Here is a 16,732-nt window from a genome sequence, read left to right as displayed (position 1 = left end):
CTCTTGATCCAGTAACAGCCTTTTTTGCAGCTCTATAATAGAATGCCTCTGGGCATCTTTTGGAAGAGGTAGCTGTTCTTTGCAATAGCTACTTTCTGTCCCAAGAGTTACCACCTCTTGGTGTTCAAATTAATTTTAATGACCATAACACTGTGCGGGAACCCTTGTACCACCAGGTCAGCTGTTCTACTTCAAAGGAGGTTTTGAGCTTCCAGACTGCAGGAAGGCTTGTAGTCCAGTGAAATGAATATTGGCTCAGAAGTTGAGTTCTCTTCTCTCCTCTTCTTTTTTCAGTTTCTCCTGGCATGAAAGGAGAGAAGGATTTGTTTAATCATATAAAAAGCAGTGGATTCAAAAGAAGCCACCTTGCAAGATTTTTGTGGATAGTTACTTGTTACATTCTTTGCATAGTTACTTGCTGAGAGATGCCTGAAAAGTTGCTGAAAAGTTCTAGAAAACACCATTGTCTTCTACCACATATTAACTAGCGTGATGATAATGTTATTTAGCATGCCAAGTAGACTAGGATAGTGCATTTAAAATTATACTGGCTTGTTATGACAATGCTAATTTTACACATGACATCCTTGTCTGCAGTGGATGCTAAATCATGTTTGTCATTAAAGGTATAGGTAGTTCTTGTTCTGTGGTACATCCAGCACTTTGACACGTGCTGTTATTTAACCAAGTTGTGGGTAATGATTGATTCTTTGGTCATTTTCAGTCTAAAATTAGCCTGGAAGGTCTGGAGGATAAAAGTATGGATGTGCAACCACCTCTCCCACCCAAAGGAGATCCAAGCAAGTACTCCGAGATAAAAGGGCAGCTGGGCACCAGTGAAGGTATAGTTGCATGATCAGTGATTTATTTTTATTAATAAGAAAATATTTCAGCCTCTTTAAAAGGCTTCTGGTATTCTTTCAAAACAGTAATAGGATCTGGGTGAAGGGGTTTTTTTCTATTTATAGGAGTTCCGAACTAGGGGAATAAACAGCAGTAAAGGGAGAGAAAAGTCAGCTTGAAGTGCTCCATTCAGGCCTAGGTTGGATATTTCGTATCAGTTTCACAGAGTTTTTAAACCCTTTTAAACCCCTTCTTAAATTTCCGATGAATTTTAAAATGAAAAATGTCATTTTGAACTAAGGAATCAGAAATACTAGCATGATATGCTTGCGCATTACAAACTGAATTATTTAATTTATGAAAATGTGAAATTAAAGCTTTGATGCTATTAAAACCCCTCTTTTTTCAGACAAAATTAGTAGCTGAATTCAACCCAAATATCTAGTACTTCAAATTATGGCAAAATTACTACTCACCAAAATATGTCACCCCACTTTAATGTATTATACCTTGTTTCTTCTTCTCTTTAGATTGCTGATCTGGCAGCAATGTACTGTTATTTCCATAAGGGTCCCATTGATTTTGGTGGAATTCTGCACAACAAGTACTGCAAGTTTTATTCTTTCCAGAACAGATCTCTTTGCAGAGGACCATGGATAGCAAGGAATTAGAGATGATAGCTTTCTGTCCACACATTTTAATAAAAAGTCCTTTCTTCTTTTTTCTTTTACAGAAGGTGGCCTTTCACCCAAACTTATCAGCCCTCCTACACCTGCCATGTACAAGTATCGACCGGCTTTCAGCAACAATCCCAAAGTCCACTACCATGCTACAGCTGAGCAGGTGAGTGAGCCTGGGAGAATCTGCTCCCAGCTAACACTGGGCAACATGGGGCTGAGGATAAATTCACCGCAGGGCTCTGGTGAATGTCAGAGTGTAAAAGTAAATAACAGCACTTGGCACTGTTGTGTAATAGTGTATATTTTCGCTATGCTTCTTATGAAAACATGTCTACTTTCACAGCTTTCCTCTGTTGAGCTTGACACATCTGTCCTGCTGACAGGCATGCACTGCTGCTTTACTAGTGTCTCGGCCTGATCCTGAGATGCTGAGAAGTGTCACCTCCCATTGGCTTCTCCTGACATAGGTGCCAACTCAGATTCACTTCAGAGGGAGCTGGGCATGCTTAGCGCTTTTCTGGATCAGACCCTTTAGCCAACAGACAACCTCTTCAGTGATTCCTTAAGATGCCAGCTTGCAGAACAGAAAGAACTTTTAAAGCATCCCAAGAGATATTTTAGTTAAAATTAAGGGAAGATTCCTCATGTTTGACCTTCCTTAGCACCTTCTCAGTCCATTTGCGTTATATGGGGAAAAAAACATTCCTAACACTTGGCATCATTTCCTCCTGTCAAGAAAACTGAGGTCCAAACAATTAGAGAGACTTGCTCCAGAATTTTGACTGTTTTATCTTTTGCTTAGGAGTTTTGAAACAGTTTACACTGTTTCCTTTGGAAACAGAGTGCAAAACTAAGCCCACTGCTGATAGGCTTGTTTTTCTCATTTATTTCTCATGGATTTGTTGCAAATATTCCTTGGCGCCCCAGGACCTGAAAACAGCAGTTTGAAAATCACTGGTCTAACTTGTATATTTGCAATATGTATCAAAGTCTTCGCTCACCAGTGGAGATATACCCTTAAAACACACATACCACACACAATGCACTTTTCTTACAATTAATTTCATCAGGTCCTCCAGTGTCACCCCTGCAATAACAAGAAGGGGGTGATATAAGTAAGGAAAGGAAAATATGGTAGAAATATTTAATTGTCTGCAGCAACACTGGAATAAGACAGAATGTTCCTTAAATGGTGAAGAAAACTTTTCTAGTATCCTTCTCATTTTGAAAAGGAAGTTGGCGATAGATGGTAGAATTCCAGCTACCACCAAGTTCGGGTTTTAGTCTTAAAGAATAATTGTAAATCTTATTCTCTGGATTTGTCCGCTTAATGAAGAAAAGACTGGCTTATGAAAGGGAACATAAGAACAACAGTGTGTTCACTGTATCCAGAAAGTTTAATATCCTATCATCTTCACTTTATTACATGAAAAATGGCTTGACATCCAATTCAAAATATTCTATTTACAGACATCAGCTAGCAATTTTGAGCTGTGTAAGCAACAGTATTTTGGGTCATGATGCCAAAAGTCAGAGAGCTGTGGAAGGCAAGCTTGTTTTATTCATTCAGTACATAGCCATAGATGCAATATAGATATGGGATAGTTTCTGATTAGGCCAGGAGACTGGGCAGTGCTGTGAAATGATAACAGGGTATGGCGTCTTCACTGTGAGGGTCGCTGTTTCAATCCTAAGCTAAAAAGATGATGTTACTATAGGCTGACTGGTGTGCATACAATCAGCTTTGTGGACTTGTTCAATTTTATAGTAGTCACAACTCTCTAGTAGTCAAGTGGGAATATTATAAAAATTAGTTCACTTGGCAAGCTGATAGGATAGCATGTATTTGTCTGCCAAGCCATATCTAAGTATAAGGTACAGAGGGAAAGTGACTAGCTGGTGTGAGGAATATCATGTTGTCTGTTCTCTATCAGCCTGTTAATGTAATTCTGCTTTTGAGCAGTGAAAGCTGTTAGGAAAGAGGGATTGGGGCACAAGGGTAAGTAGCACAAATATACTTATAAGCTACATCATTGCTCTCTCCTCCTCCTTCACAGGCTGTCACTTGGTCTCCTTTTTCCAGAGAAGGCCAAATTTAGCACCATGCTCTAGAAGTTAGTGAGCTGTTTTGCACGTTTCCCTATCTTGTAGCTCAAAGAAAAAAAACTTGAAGAAAAATTCAGAATAAGACAGATTTTTGCCAGTTAGGCCTTTTTGGATAATTTTCCTTTAAAAGAAATTAGATAAAAGAACAAACTGCATTGACTGCATTTCTGATTAAATATGTGACTGATAATAATTCTTTGTTTGTAGAGCCAATGTAGCCAATTTGCTGTACGTTATGGCAAACTCTTCCTTAAAAATGACAGCAAAAATTATTTGCTTAGCACAGAATGGCATTTTAAGTGAACAGAACTGTAAGCAATCTTTCACAGAGTAAAACAAAGTGAAGTCCTATCTGTTTTCAATGCACATAAATAAATTATGGCCTATGTTTCCTTCTCTGACGTGGCCACTCTCTCCTACACATGCAATAAAAAAGAGAAAATTGATTCATTTTGTAGTCTAAAGGTGGGAATGAGCCTCTCTTCTTTAATTAAGCTTAGATGCTTAATTTTTAAGACCTATGACCAGAAACTCAGAATTACTGAATATTCATAGCTCTGAGTAAAATGGATAAGAGTGTGCTGGTCCCCAGTGTGTTGAAATGAAGCCTGAAGTATTTCTGACTCAGCACGCAAAACCAGACATCCCTCAACTCAGGATCTATTTGTAGAAAACTTGAAGTGCTTTTTCCAAGGGCAGTATTATCAGATTACAACCTGATTTACCTTGACTAAGACTTGAGTCTCAGTTTAGAAGGTCTCGCATTCTGTGTTTTCAGTGTCCATGTATTGACGTATCTATTACTGTCAATTTTATTTAGCGCTTACTATGAATAACTCCTGCTTGCTTCTAAGGTGCTTATCCATATGCTGAACAGGAGTTTGGAAATTCCTTATAACGAACCTGTGTCATAGCTGGGCTGAGAGTCTGAGAGAAGACCTCCAGCTCTTTTTTTCCCATGCGCTCGCCATGGAGAGCAAACTTGTACTTACATATCATTGGCTTCTGTTTCTCATATTCACCTCTGTTTTAGATCACCATGCAGGAGGGACACAGTCAAGGGGCTCTGATAGAAGAGGATGGCAGGAGCCTTGATTACCAGTCTGAACCCAGCTTGGACATCCCCAGCTACCGGAAGAGCTCGCTCCACAAGACCTATCAGTCTTCCCCACTTCAGATAGATTCCTTTGCCATCAATTCGCGATCCCTGAGCCTGAAATCTGCTGGCAGGAGAGGGACAGACAAAGTGCCCCTTCATCCAATAAAGTCTGAAGGGGCGGCTTCCACCCCTTACAAAAGCATCTTTTCTCCCAATTCCCTGTCAAACAGAAATGGGAGTCTTTCATATGACAGTTTGCTAAACCCCATGTCGCCCTCGGGGAGGAAGTGCATCGCCCATTCTGCAGTCAGCTCCGTTGGGTACCACTCCCCATATTTATCAGCCAAAATGTGCCATCTACGGGGGAGTGAGCTGCAACGCCAACCACCACAGAGCTTTAGCCCAGTGCTGGGGGGTCCAGCTCCACACCAGCGAGACCCCTCCCCAGTCCGCTATGATAACCTTTCCAAGACCATTATGGCATCCATCCAGGAGAGGAAAGAGATGGAAGAGAGGGAGAAGCTCCTTCACTCGCACCCTGATTCAGTGTTTGCAGACTCAGGTGTCTATGACACCCCTAGCTCTTACAGCCTTCAGCAAGTCAGCACACTCTCTGAAGACCCACGCAGCATGGCAATGAGATATGGATCTAGAGACAATCTGATGGCTGCTACCAGTTTTAGCACAAGGAACCCTATATTGCAGTCCTCAGTGTCTTCACTCTCAAGTGCAATGACAAGAGCACCAAGGACTTCCACAACCTCTCTGCAAGCTGATTTAGCTAATAATAATGTCCAATCCCATCAAGCACTACAGGGCAGGGTGAGCAATGGCTCCTACAAATCCCCAGGCCACCAGGTCCCATCATCCCCCACAGGGATGCCTAGGTCACCCTCTTATGGAGGCCCGAAGGCTGTCTCATTTGTAAACACTGTGGAAATTACAGAGGTGCAATCAGTGGGAGCACAAAGGTATGTACTGCTTTAGGTGCTGCTTAGCAATGTGAATCTGTGACTTGTGAAGCAAGCAAGTGCAGAGTGCTTCACTAGAGGCACGACCCAGATTACATTTGCTGTAGGCCAGCAAGGGTGAGAGGTTTGTGAGCGCTCTTCAATTCTGTGACACTCTCATAGCAGCAACCTCATCATGATAAAATGTTTGTGCATTTGCTGTAACTTGAACTGCAAGTGCTCAATTAAGTTGTAAAAGTCATAGTGATTTAGTGTCTTAGCTCAATTGAATAGTTATTTGCAAGATATGAGGCAAATTATCCCTCCTGTTATGCACAAAAGGGTGGAGCTGTTGTTTTAGTTTGCTGCCTAAAGGAAGGCTGGACCCAGCCATTGCTTGGACACAGAGGCAAAGCTGGGATCACAGCACATGCAAGCATAGCCTGCACTAAGGGAAACAGGGGCTGAGACCAGTCGTGGAAATTGTGCTTGGTGTAGAGACCTGTGTATTCAGCTGTGTTGAGTGTTCCATTATACAGAACTGGTGATAAAAGCACAGACAATCTTGGCATTACCTTAGGGCCTCGCTGCCCCCTTCCTTTCTGGGAGAAAGCATGGGTAGAAAGGATTTGCTGTGCTGAGAGCCTGAGTAAGTGATCTGAGCAAGATCCTCAGCTGCAGCTTCTGCATGTGCTTATCTTTCTTTCTCTTCCTTCTGGAGACTGTAGGGCTTGGAAAGTCTGAAAAGAGCTACATGATCCCACTGAGAATGCAGTATTTCAGCTGACTTGGGGCCTGGAGGGGTCTGCAGAAATATCTAGGTTTTCTTTTTATCTGGCACTTACTGCACTATGCTGTCCTCTGGTTAAGGTTCCAGGTTTCTCACTCCAGTATTATCCAACATTTTGGGGAAAGTTATTGAAATGTGGGAGAACTGTTATTGTAGGTCTCCTGAAGTTTAAAGCCAGCAAGTTTTTGCTCAATGTTTTCAAGTCAATTGTAGTTGTTAAGATGATTTTGTCTACTGGTGGAAGATCTAACTTTCAGGAGGTAGACAACCATTTTTTCCTCTTCATATGTATTAAAGAATTGAGTCTGTTCCAGTGAAAGACCTGTGGGCTTTCTTTTGCCTCTCTGCCCTCTGTTTGACACCTGGATGTGTCAACTGCTGCTGTAGGAAAGGTGCTAATATGAAAAGTTTTTGCCTTTTCTTAGTCTCTGGTTCTTGGTTATGCTGTTAGCCTGGTAGTCCCACTGCTTTTACATTGTGCTTGTTTAAAATGTAGAGCCTGTAAATTCACTTCAGTTCAGCTCTTTAAAATAATGAAAAATACAGTGTCTGGCAGAAGTGGTCTAGCTATTAAAATAGCTACAGATCCCATCATATGTTAAAGAAAGTTGCAGACATATGACACCATTCCAGAGGATCTTTTTTACTCAAGTTCCTAAAGTCAAGTACTGAGATTAATAAATGAATAGCTTAATAAACTTAAAGTTTTTTATCTAGTGAAGTACACCTCCCACAGGCACTCTGTGCTTTGTAAACCTAGTGTGTTTTCTCTGTCAGTAACACTACAAATTACTTTCCCTTCTCCCCTTTCCCCTAACACTCCCCAGCTCCTTTCTGCCTTGTTTCAGGAGGCAGACTGTATTCTTGAGGAGAATTTCAGCACTGAATTAGGGCTTTTATATTACTTCACTGAGGCACATGTAGAATTTAGTCCCTGCATATTTCAGCTGTTTGGGGATCCAGCAGCGTTTTATAAAACCACACAATATTCTTTTTTTTATATTTATGTATGTGCATTTTGCTGGTTCAGATACCCATGACTCCATTCTCTAGCACAAGCACAGCTTAAACGTGTAGCAGAAGCCAGGCTGGTATGAGCTGATGGACCTGCTGCTCTAGCTCCAGGGTACAGCTGTCAGACCAGGTTGCCACATAAAAAGTGCTTTTAGTTTTGGAGCTAATCTGAGCCTATCAAGAGCTGTGTAAAAGTCCGGGGTAGTTTGTTTTGTTTTGCAGACACATGTGAAGAAAGAAATTGCCTTTTGAATACAGTTAATCCATCAAACCCTCTGGCCTCCAGAAAAAGTCAGGGTGGTCTAAAATAGCTCAGGCTGCCTCAGTTTGCAGGCAGACAAAAAGTGTTCCCTCCTGGAAGGTATTTCAGCCCCTGGTCACTGCTGCTGGCATGAGCCAGTCTTAAACTTCAGACTGAGGCAAACGCAAGCAGACATCCACTGTGCAGGAGTAAGATGTGAGAATACAGCAGACCCTGGTTGTGGTGGCACTTGCAGAACAGACACAAGTTCTCTGGTAGGCTTTTATCTAAGTACTTTGTGAGTCTTGGGGACAAGACACATTAAGCTTTATTGTGTAGTGGCCTAGATTTAAAAGATCTTTTGAGGAAAGCCTGTTGTCCATGCTCCCTGGCAGTAGGTCATAAGAAAGGAAATTATTTTAAAGAGTCCATCGGGAACATGGTGTTTAATTACAGCCATCCTAGAGTGCTTCCTGACTTGATTCAGTTTGTATCTTCTGTCATAAAGAAGTCTTATGCTTCACTTCTCTTATGTCTTTCAGAGGTGAGCAACATAATTTCATTTAACTGGATATTTAAGTGGGAAGTGATTTTTCTGAGTATTTTATTTCTGATTGTAAGACACAGTTTGGCTTAAGGTCAACAGTGGTGACAGTTAAACCTTCCTGCGTCCTACAAATGCTTATGCAATCAGTTTCATTCAACAAAGCGTTTAAGCAAGTAATTAAATGAACAAATATTACTGGGGTCTGATCCACTAACCTAATGGCCGAATGAATTCTCTCATTTCAGTGGCTTTTCGTCAAGTATATGGGCTTCAACAAGGTTGCTCCCATGCTTGAATATTTTGCAACACTGGGACTTCAGGGTAACAGGGTAGCAGGATGAAGCCATTCTGCTATCACACTTCGGTCAGTAACATTGCATGTTTTGATATTTCTTTTGATGCAGGGATGACATGCAGTTGAAGACACCTCACAGTAAAATAAATGGACAGCCAAAAGGAATATCCAGGTTGGGCTCAACATCAAGTTCCCAGGGGACGCCCGTCAGCCCTGCTAGACACTCAAACGTTAAGAAGGTGTCTGGAGTTGGTGGAACAACCTATGAAATTTCAGTGTAAAACAAAATTAATTAAAAATAAAGAGCCATCCACTCAGCCAGCCATGAAGCTAGGAGCACTGTGAAGACTCAAATAACAACAAAGAAGGAGCAGCAGCAGCCGGCCACTCTCCTTTTCTTGTTTTGGGTTTGTTCTGTTTTCATCTTTCTCTTTTGGCCAAAAACCAGCTGCAGCCTTATTCTTGAGGGAATCAAATTGTACAGTCCATCAGACTCTTCCTGAACCGACAGGCGGGAACTGGCTATGACCTAACACCACAACCACAGAGCGGATTTCTTTCATGCAAGAGAGCGCTAAAGCCATTGTGCGTGTGTCTGTCCAACAAACCTGTTGTGTGCCAGTTGTACTGTGAAAAAGTATGGTCAATCCAGGATCATTCAGTTTTCCCCATGCCCCTTCCCAGTTCTTCTGGCCAGCGATGTGTCCGGCAGGAGTCAGAGGCCCAACTGCTGTTTTCCTACCGACATGGAAAGCAGGCTTCCTGTGCTGGGCAGTCTGTGTGTGCGAGAACTGCTCTGTGTCCCTCAGGCATTGCAGGTCACATTCCTCCTCCTGGGAAGGAGCAAGGCAAGGGCACTTGGGCTGTGAACGCCGTGTCGTCTTTAAAAGCCTCCCTGCTCCCTGGTCCTGGATGGGAGCAGGAGAAAGGATAGCAACAGCTTCTCACTGTCTGCCATTTGCCTTCCTGTGTGTGAAATTGTGTGTGTGTGTGTGTGCGCGCGCGCGCGTGTGTTCGTCTCTCGTGGAAAAGGACCGCAACAACAGTAAGGATCTTCCACTCTGACCTCTTGCTCCCTCTGGTTTTTAAAGGCTTCTCTGACTTGGAAACAAAACCAAGCAGATAAGAAAGGCAATGTTTGGATGGGAACATATTTTAAACAGCCGTCAGCTGCTTTCCCTGCACCCTCCTTATTACCTGTTGGATTTAGGCAATAACGTGGTTTACTGCCTTGCCCTGGTGCCGTCTGTGTAATCCTGCAGCAAGGTTATCATGATCTGTTGAATTTACAGTGTGTGTAACTGAGCCAAGCGTACATCTACAGGATATAAATTTTCTATCTGCCTAATTACTAGCACATTCCCTCTGGTCTTCAATACTGTTAGACAAAGGATTTTCCATTTGGGTTTTTTTCCCCTGGGAAACAACTTTTTAAAATTATATCAATCAAATCTATTTAACATTCTGAGGTTTACTTTTCCTGTCTCCAGAAAACTACATTTGCTTTCTTGGATTTAAAGACAACTTCACCGTAAAAAACAAGAAAGGGGTGCATTACTGTTGTCACAAATATGTGGACTCTGGCAAAGCTAATTTGGGGACAAATGGAAATTTTTTTTCTTTTCTCCATTTCTTATCTCCTTTTCCTTCTTATTCAGTTACCACCTCAGAAGTCAAAAGTACTGAGATCTGGACCAATGCTAACTAGCCAGATCATGTGTGCAATTAAGAATATCCCGAGCGACTGTTGCCAAAGTCACTAAAAATGATTATTTATCACTGAGCCAGTCAGCATATGAAACCTCGACTTCCCACCTGGTTCTCCTGGTGAATAGTTTTGACTAGAGAGCTAAAGTCATCATTTTTCAGGATATTTGTTTCAAGGAGTTGAATCCTTTTCAGTCCTTGACTATAATGGAGAGCTCTCCAGATATTTGGTAGCAATTCAGAATGTGTTGATAACATCTTACTTGTTTTTATGTATGTTGAGATTAATTATTCCAGAAGGCAAATATTGACCTCAGTTTTGCCTGGTTAAAATTTATCTTTTGATTTGATAGATCTTGACATCTGCAATACATGTTTACTATGTCCCTTGTATATCACACCATTTTTTGGAGAGGAGGGTTGAAGAGAACATAAGAAAGTTAATCATCTCTCTTTGTAATGCTCTATGTTGCCTGAAGGGAGAAACCTGGAAAGCAATGCAGCTACAATAGGCCAAAGTTATGAGAGAATGAACTAGAAAACAGTGTGCATTTTATTGCCTTGGTGATATTTTAAATGGCTACTGTAGGGACATTGCAGAGCAGAGAAGCAATAGTCTTTCTATGCAGATTTGCTCACTGGCATCTAGAATATTGTCTTTAGTTGGAGGCACCATGTTACCAGAAAGATGCTGGCAAACTGGATTAGGTACAGGTGGAGCAACGTATATTAAAAGACTGGACAGGCTGGCTGATGAGAAGATTTAAAGGCTAAAAACATGTCGTGGGCTAAGCAATGAAGTAGAAATTGAGTATCATAATTTTACAAATACGTTACTTAAAAGATTTAAAACCAAAGGTAAATCAAAGGGTTGTCACTGGTAACCAATGGCCTACATTTAGAAGGGGGCAGAAAAGATGGAGGGGAAGGGGCAGTGGAATAGTCTTCCAAGGCAGAGTATTGGAGACTAACTATGTAGGACAGTCAAACTGTATTTGGACAAGTCATTAAAAAAACTTCTGTAAGAGGTGAGCCTGCAGGGGCAAGGGGCTAGACCAGATAGCCTTATAGATTTCCTCCATCTTTAACTGTTATTAATCTGCACCTCTACCCTGATGTTAACTCCTCAGGAAGATGCAGTACTTCCTCAAGGACTGGAATTCACTCTGGTGCATAGAGTATCACACGACTTACTTGTTTTTAAAGTATCATGTATGCCATATGCAAGCCCTGAAAAAGAGGGAATATGTGACACACTGAATTTGGGCTAGGGAGCTAGACAAGGGCACATTTTATCATGTATCTTTGAATACGTACATGAAATTCATGCAAGCAAGGCTGAAAATTTGCACCAATGTAATATTTGAGATATGCATCCCAGTGATGCTCCACTTTGATCGTTCTTTCTCCTGCGTTTATAAACAAAAAAGCTACTGAGGAACTTGAAGGGCCAAAGAGCCTTTGAAGTTAACTACATTAGTTCATGAGAGAATTTCTCAGTAAGACTAAACACAGTATTGTGTGTATAAAGCACTAATATCCAGGGTTATTTTGACATAGTTCACAAGGGGTAAGGGAGGAAAGAATGAATGCACTGTGTCATTACAGGTTCAGATGTAAGGATTATATATTTTGTGAGTAGTTTTGCCCACAGTTGAGAGACATTCGACTTGTTAATAGGTTTACAATGGTACCAAAGTCTTTTTTTTTTTTTCCTTTTGAGGTTTGCATATAATTCATTGCACACAGCCTGGAGTAAATTATTCAAATCTTCTGAAAGAATAATCTAAGAACTGTTAACAGGAGATTGCATGCAGCAAATCCAGCCTCATTTCCATCCAAGGCACTGAACCTGCAGCTATTTTCTCATAAATGTAAGTGTCTGTTTCCATAGCTCCTGTTGTGGGACTGGGGACCTATTTATTAAATCTAATTTTGGAGCTGAAACCAGCCCATGTTAAAGTATAGTTCTTCAAGCAGTTTACAGGTTAGCAGTAAGGTTCTTCTGCCCAAATAGTCTCAGTTTTTACAGACACTGCAGGCCAAATCTTCAGCTGGTGTAAATTGGTGTGGCTCCATCAAAGCTCTTTAAGTGATGTTAATTTACAGTAGGTGGGGATCAGCCATGAAAATCCAGCACAAGTTAACACATCTTGTAAAGTAGCTTCTTTATTTTTGTCATGCTTATTTCATGTTTCAGAAGTCTTAAATCTTTGCAACATGTTTTTATTTTTAGCTGTGGATTGTATTACTTATTTAAAAAACAGCAATAGTTTTTGTTTAGTTTATGCATCAATTTTCATTGCATATTGCATTTTATTAGCCATTCGTTCCCTGTTCATACACTCCCATTTAGCCTCCAGGTTTTCATTGTAGTACAATCTGCCTTGAAAAGTTGGATCTCTTTATCTTTAATTGTATAATATATTGAGTATTATGAAATTAAATGTACGTTACTACATGGGTGGGAGAGAGAGGAAATATTTTTACTTGAAGCCTTAATATTTTCTTTTTTTACTACTTTGTTTGTTGACCTCATAGGAAAGTCTGAATAGCAAAGACTTTGAAACTCTGGGCCAAATACTGCACTGATATACAACCAGCATTTGGCCCCCTATGTCAAAACTGGATGCAGACATAACCTGGAACGAACAAGGGAAAAAGCCTCAGGGTGGCATATTTTCCTGAAGATCATTAATACAGTCTCAAAATGTGTCTGTAAGCAAGTACATTAAGAAGTCTTCAAGTCTTGAATTTTTAAGAAAGGCGATAGCAGGAACTGCCCTAATATCTTACATTTGCTTTTTTTTTTTTTAATTAAACAAAACAAAACAAATGTAATTACTTAGTTTGGTTAAAGTCAGCTCTAAGGGTTGCACAGAGCTATGTTAGTAGCCATGTGCAGCAAATGAACTGTGTTGTGTTGCTGGTCTAAAATTGCTAACCAAGCATAATATTGTGTCAACTTGGCCTAAGATAACCTCATGGGCGTTATAATGGACGTTCCACAGATGATGCCTATTCTCCTATAAGCCTAATGTGGAAATTGCAATGTGGTTTTCTTTGGACTACACCTGTGGTCCAGACTAGAGATATATATATATATATATTCAATTTTTTTTTTTGTGTGGGAAAGATGAGGTCAAGGTTGCTGTCTCTGACAGTCTGGAAAGTTAATGTCAAACCGTTTTTATGGTCTGTATTTCACCTGTTCTGCCACCTTGAATTGTTGGAATGTATCTGTGCAGGCTTTGTGGAGCTCTGTCTGTAACCTTTTTTGTGGCTCTCGTAATACATATATATTTTTTAAACCTTTGAGTCACTTCGGTATTTTCGAGTGTCCGGTTTTCCCCAGTGAGTTATGCCTCAGATGCATTTGTCTGCTGAGATGGTTCATGATGTGCTGCCCTTTTTCACTTCCACTTGTGCAAAACGTGAACTGAAACAGTAGAACTGGAAAGGCCAGTTCCAGTGCAAAATCTGCAGGTGACAAAATATTAAAAAAGTGATTGCAGGTTAAGTCTCATTTTCAAGGTGCTTATGGTAGAGTAGAAAATATGCTGAGTCTTTAAAAGAGTGTCTCTTAGTTGTGACCAATGGATCATGCTTTTGAGGCCATAGTAAGTGGTTCATGAAACAACACTACATGAAGTTTTCTATACTGTTTTTTGTTAAAGTTGTGAGGTTAATAGGGATCCTGTGGTCTGGCACAGCTGTGAATCATTGCTACAAAGTAACTGTGGGAAAATGTTATATTGGTATTTGTTGAAATGTTCTGTCCAGGATATCTGGACTTATACATCCCAAAGATGTACAATTTTTAATCTGTCTTCATCTATCTATCTGTTTCTAGGCTTTGAAAATATGTCTGTTTGATCTGTAAGACTGGCTTATAACACACACAATTGCCAAGCCCTCCTAGCAGCAGCTGCTGTAGGATTTCTGATACCATAATTTGCATATATAGGCTAATTACATTAAGCAAGGATCCATTCAAGCATGTTCATTGTAAATGCCAGTCATAGTTGTGCGCTGTCATGTCTTCACATGGCAGAGATTACCTTATATATGAATTGGCCAAAACGTAATCACCAGGCTCCATTGATGTTGGCTACATCAAACAGAATTATATAAGCTCATGATCTGTTTTAGTAAATTTTATTTAAAGACATTTTGTCTTACAGTGATCTTGGCTTTCCTCTCTCTACGTAATGGATAAATTATCCAAGTTTGTATTCATTTCTCCATTATTGTTATTTTTTATTCTGCAGGACAAGTTTCAGTTCACATTTTGGAACATAATAAGGAGAGACAAAGGAAGCTATTTATACAGGTGAATATATCTTTTAAGAGAGGAGCAGTTATATAATAAATAGATTAGAATTACTGTCAAAATAGGTTTTGTTCACCTTGTCACAATAACTCAAATTTTAAAGTAAGGCTTATTTCACAGCTGATATCTCTGTAACCCTGAAATGTTTTTAAAATGTCTTGGTTAGACATTTCAAATTATATGAAGAAATATGATCTACTTTTATGGATTAAAAACAGTCCTAGAGAAGTGATGGTACATTTTACAGTGCCTTATATATATGTGTATATATATATGTATATATATAATGCCTATATGTATATAAAGTATACATAACTGTGTACATATATTCACGTAAAACTAGTTACAGGTGTCCCTATCTGATGTATTTTAAATGGAACTGATCTGTGTTGATAGAAGAAAAAATGGTTGTATCAGCAGCAAAATACAAAACCAAAAATGCTCACTAAAATATAAGCAAATAAAATAGACTGGAAACAGTGTTTCTGCCAGTGGTTATCTTCAGGCCATAGAAGACTATGGTAGACCTACCATTTTAAGGGGTATTCAGAGAGAAGGGAAAGCAGCGATGGAAGCTTGGAGAAAGTGGAGAATATATACGAGCATGAGGGATGCCTGAGAGCACCCCAGTGCTCAGACCTATAAAGGAGAGGTGCAGGAGGAAGGGACGGGCTGTCTTTCAGGGGAAGCTGAGACCTTAGACGAACCATCAGAAGTCTCCTCAAACAAGTGGCCTTGAGAAAACTGGCTCTTGGCTGTGACAACAAGAATCTTTCAGCCCCACTGGCGTTGACGGTATTTCACCAAGTCTTTCAAATGGGCAAACTGATTCCTTCCCACCAAGTATTTTGTTTTCTGCCAACAGGGATGCAATACTCATGACTGTAGCTAGATATGGAACAGGGACTCTCACAAAGCTTCAGACAGTGGATCTTATCTAGAGGGAGAGGAGTGGCTTCTGTGGAAGAGACTCCGATCTCCTGACTGTACAGAAGATTATTCATGTTTCCTTTCCCTTACAAATTATTTCATGCTGTGTTGCCATCCTATTCACCTTTTCCACATGCATGCCTTGTGTGGATTCTTCAGACAGTAATTTTGCCATTTATTTGCAAGGAATATAAAGCACTGACAGCCTATTTGTATGGTATTAGATCTAGAATATATCTGGTCTGAGATGGACAGCATACAAGGCTGTGTGAGTACTGTGGGCAATGCTGAGGTTTATCAATATTTCTAGACTGTGTTAAGATATTCCATCTATCCGGTCCTCATTAATCAAAGTAATTTCTGCATTTGTGGGCATAGGCCAGTTTGATCAGACTGTATGGCAGAAGTGCACAACATAACTTATGCAGCAGATTCTGCCAGTTCATGAGCTTTTCTCAGAGTTTAGTTGCATTTTAGAATAATACAGGTACCACAGGTAAGTCTTGTATTTTAAAAAATATTCCATTTCTGAAACAAAGCAATTATACAAATATAAGTAATTAAAAACCCTTCCTTTCAGCAGACTTTGTGACATGTCTGCCGTGTAAAAACCATGAGGGCCATATACTACTAAAGTTTATTTCACACCTTTAAACTCCTAGCCTCCACGTGGGGCTTGTACTATCCATCTATTTCTTCAATACAGGGTAAGAACAGGATTTTCAAGGATATATTTGAGCATTGTCTGCGTGTGTGAAAACCTCTCACTGAACTCCGTGGTAACTGAAAGAAATGATGGAGAGGATATGTCCAATTAGCTGGAGAAAGGGCAATGCCTGGAACACTTTAAGGGAAAAAGTAGCCTTCCATACAAATGAAGAACAGTCATTTAGTTAGCACTGTTGTTTTGGAACCAAAGCATGCCCATGAGTTTGGGTTCAATAAATCATGTCATTACACACAGTCAGCAATGAGGACTCAATGTAGAGCTTTCCACACCAAAATCACAAGCCATGAATATTTGAGATGGACACCTAAAATGAGAATTCCTGTTTTCAGAGTGGCACAATAACATATCAAGCTCGTGAATGCCATGCCTAGCTCACACTGAAATCTTAGCTCCCCTGAAATAAATGGTAGTTTCGCTTTTAATATTAATGGCGCCTCATTATACTTGACATGCCATTAGGAGTGGCA

At 40.2% G+C, this 16,732-nt stretch overlaps 1 protein-coding gene across 6 annotated transcripts in view; it reads left to right on the top strand.

The window, feature by feature from the left end:
• The window catches only part of ZDHHC8 (zinc finger DHHC-type palmitoyltransferase 8), a 130,048-nt gene extending 114,961 nt beyond the window's left edge, over positions 1-15,087 (top strand). For 4 of the 6 annotated variants that reach the window (XM_069794990.1, XM_069794991.1, XM_069794992.1 and 1 more), the window contains 4 exons: positions 725-842; positions 1,577-1,686; positions 4,663-5,699; positions 8,675-15,087. In XM_069794990.1, coding sequence (XP_069651091.1) covers positions 725-842; positions 1,577-1,686; positions 4,663-5,699; positions 8,675-8,846 — 1,437 coding nt within the window. In that variant the 3' untranslated portion in view covers positions 8,847-15,087. The remainder of the gene's footprint in view (positions 1-724; positions 843-1,576; positions 1,687-4,662; positions 5,700-8,674) is intronic. The other 2 variants (XR_011326647.1, XR_011326646.1) reach the window with 2 other exon arrangements.
• Positions 15,088-16,732: the final 1,645 nt, after the last annotated feature.

Source organism: Haliaeetus albicilla, chromosome 10 (assembly GCF_947461875.1).
Source record: "Haliaeetus albicilla chromosome 10, bHalAlb1.1, whole genome shotgun sequence".
In the NCBI taxonomy this organism is placed as follows: domain Eukaryota; kingdom Metazoa; phylum Chordata; class Aves; order Accipitriformes; family Accipitridae; genus Haliaeetus; species Haliaeetus albicilla.
Note: the sequence above shows the minus strand (reverse complement) of the source record. Positions and strands in the feature narration are given on the sequence as shown.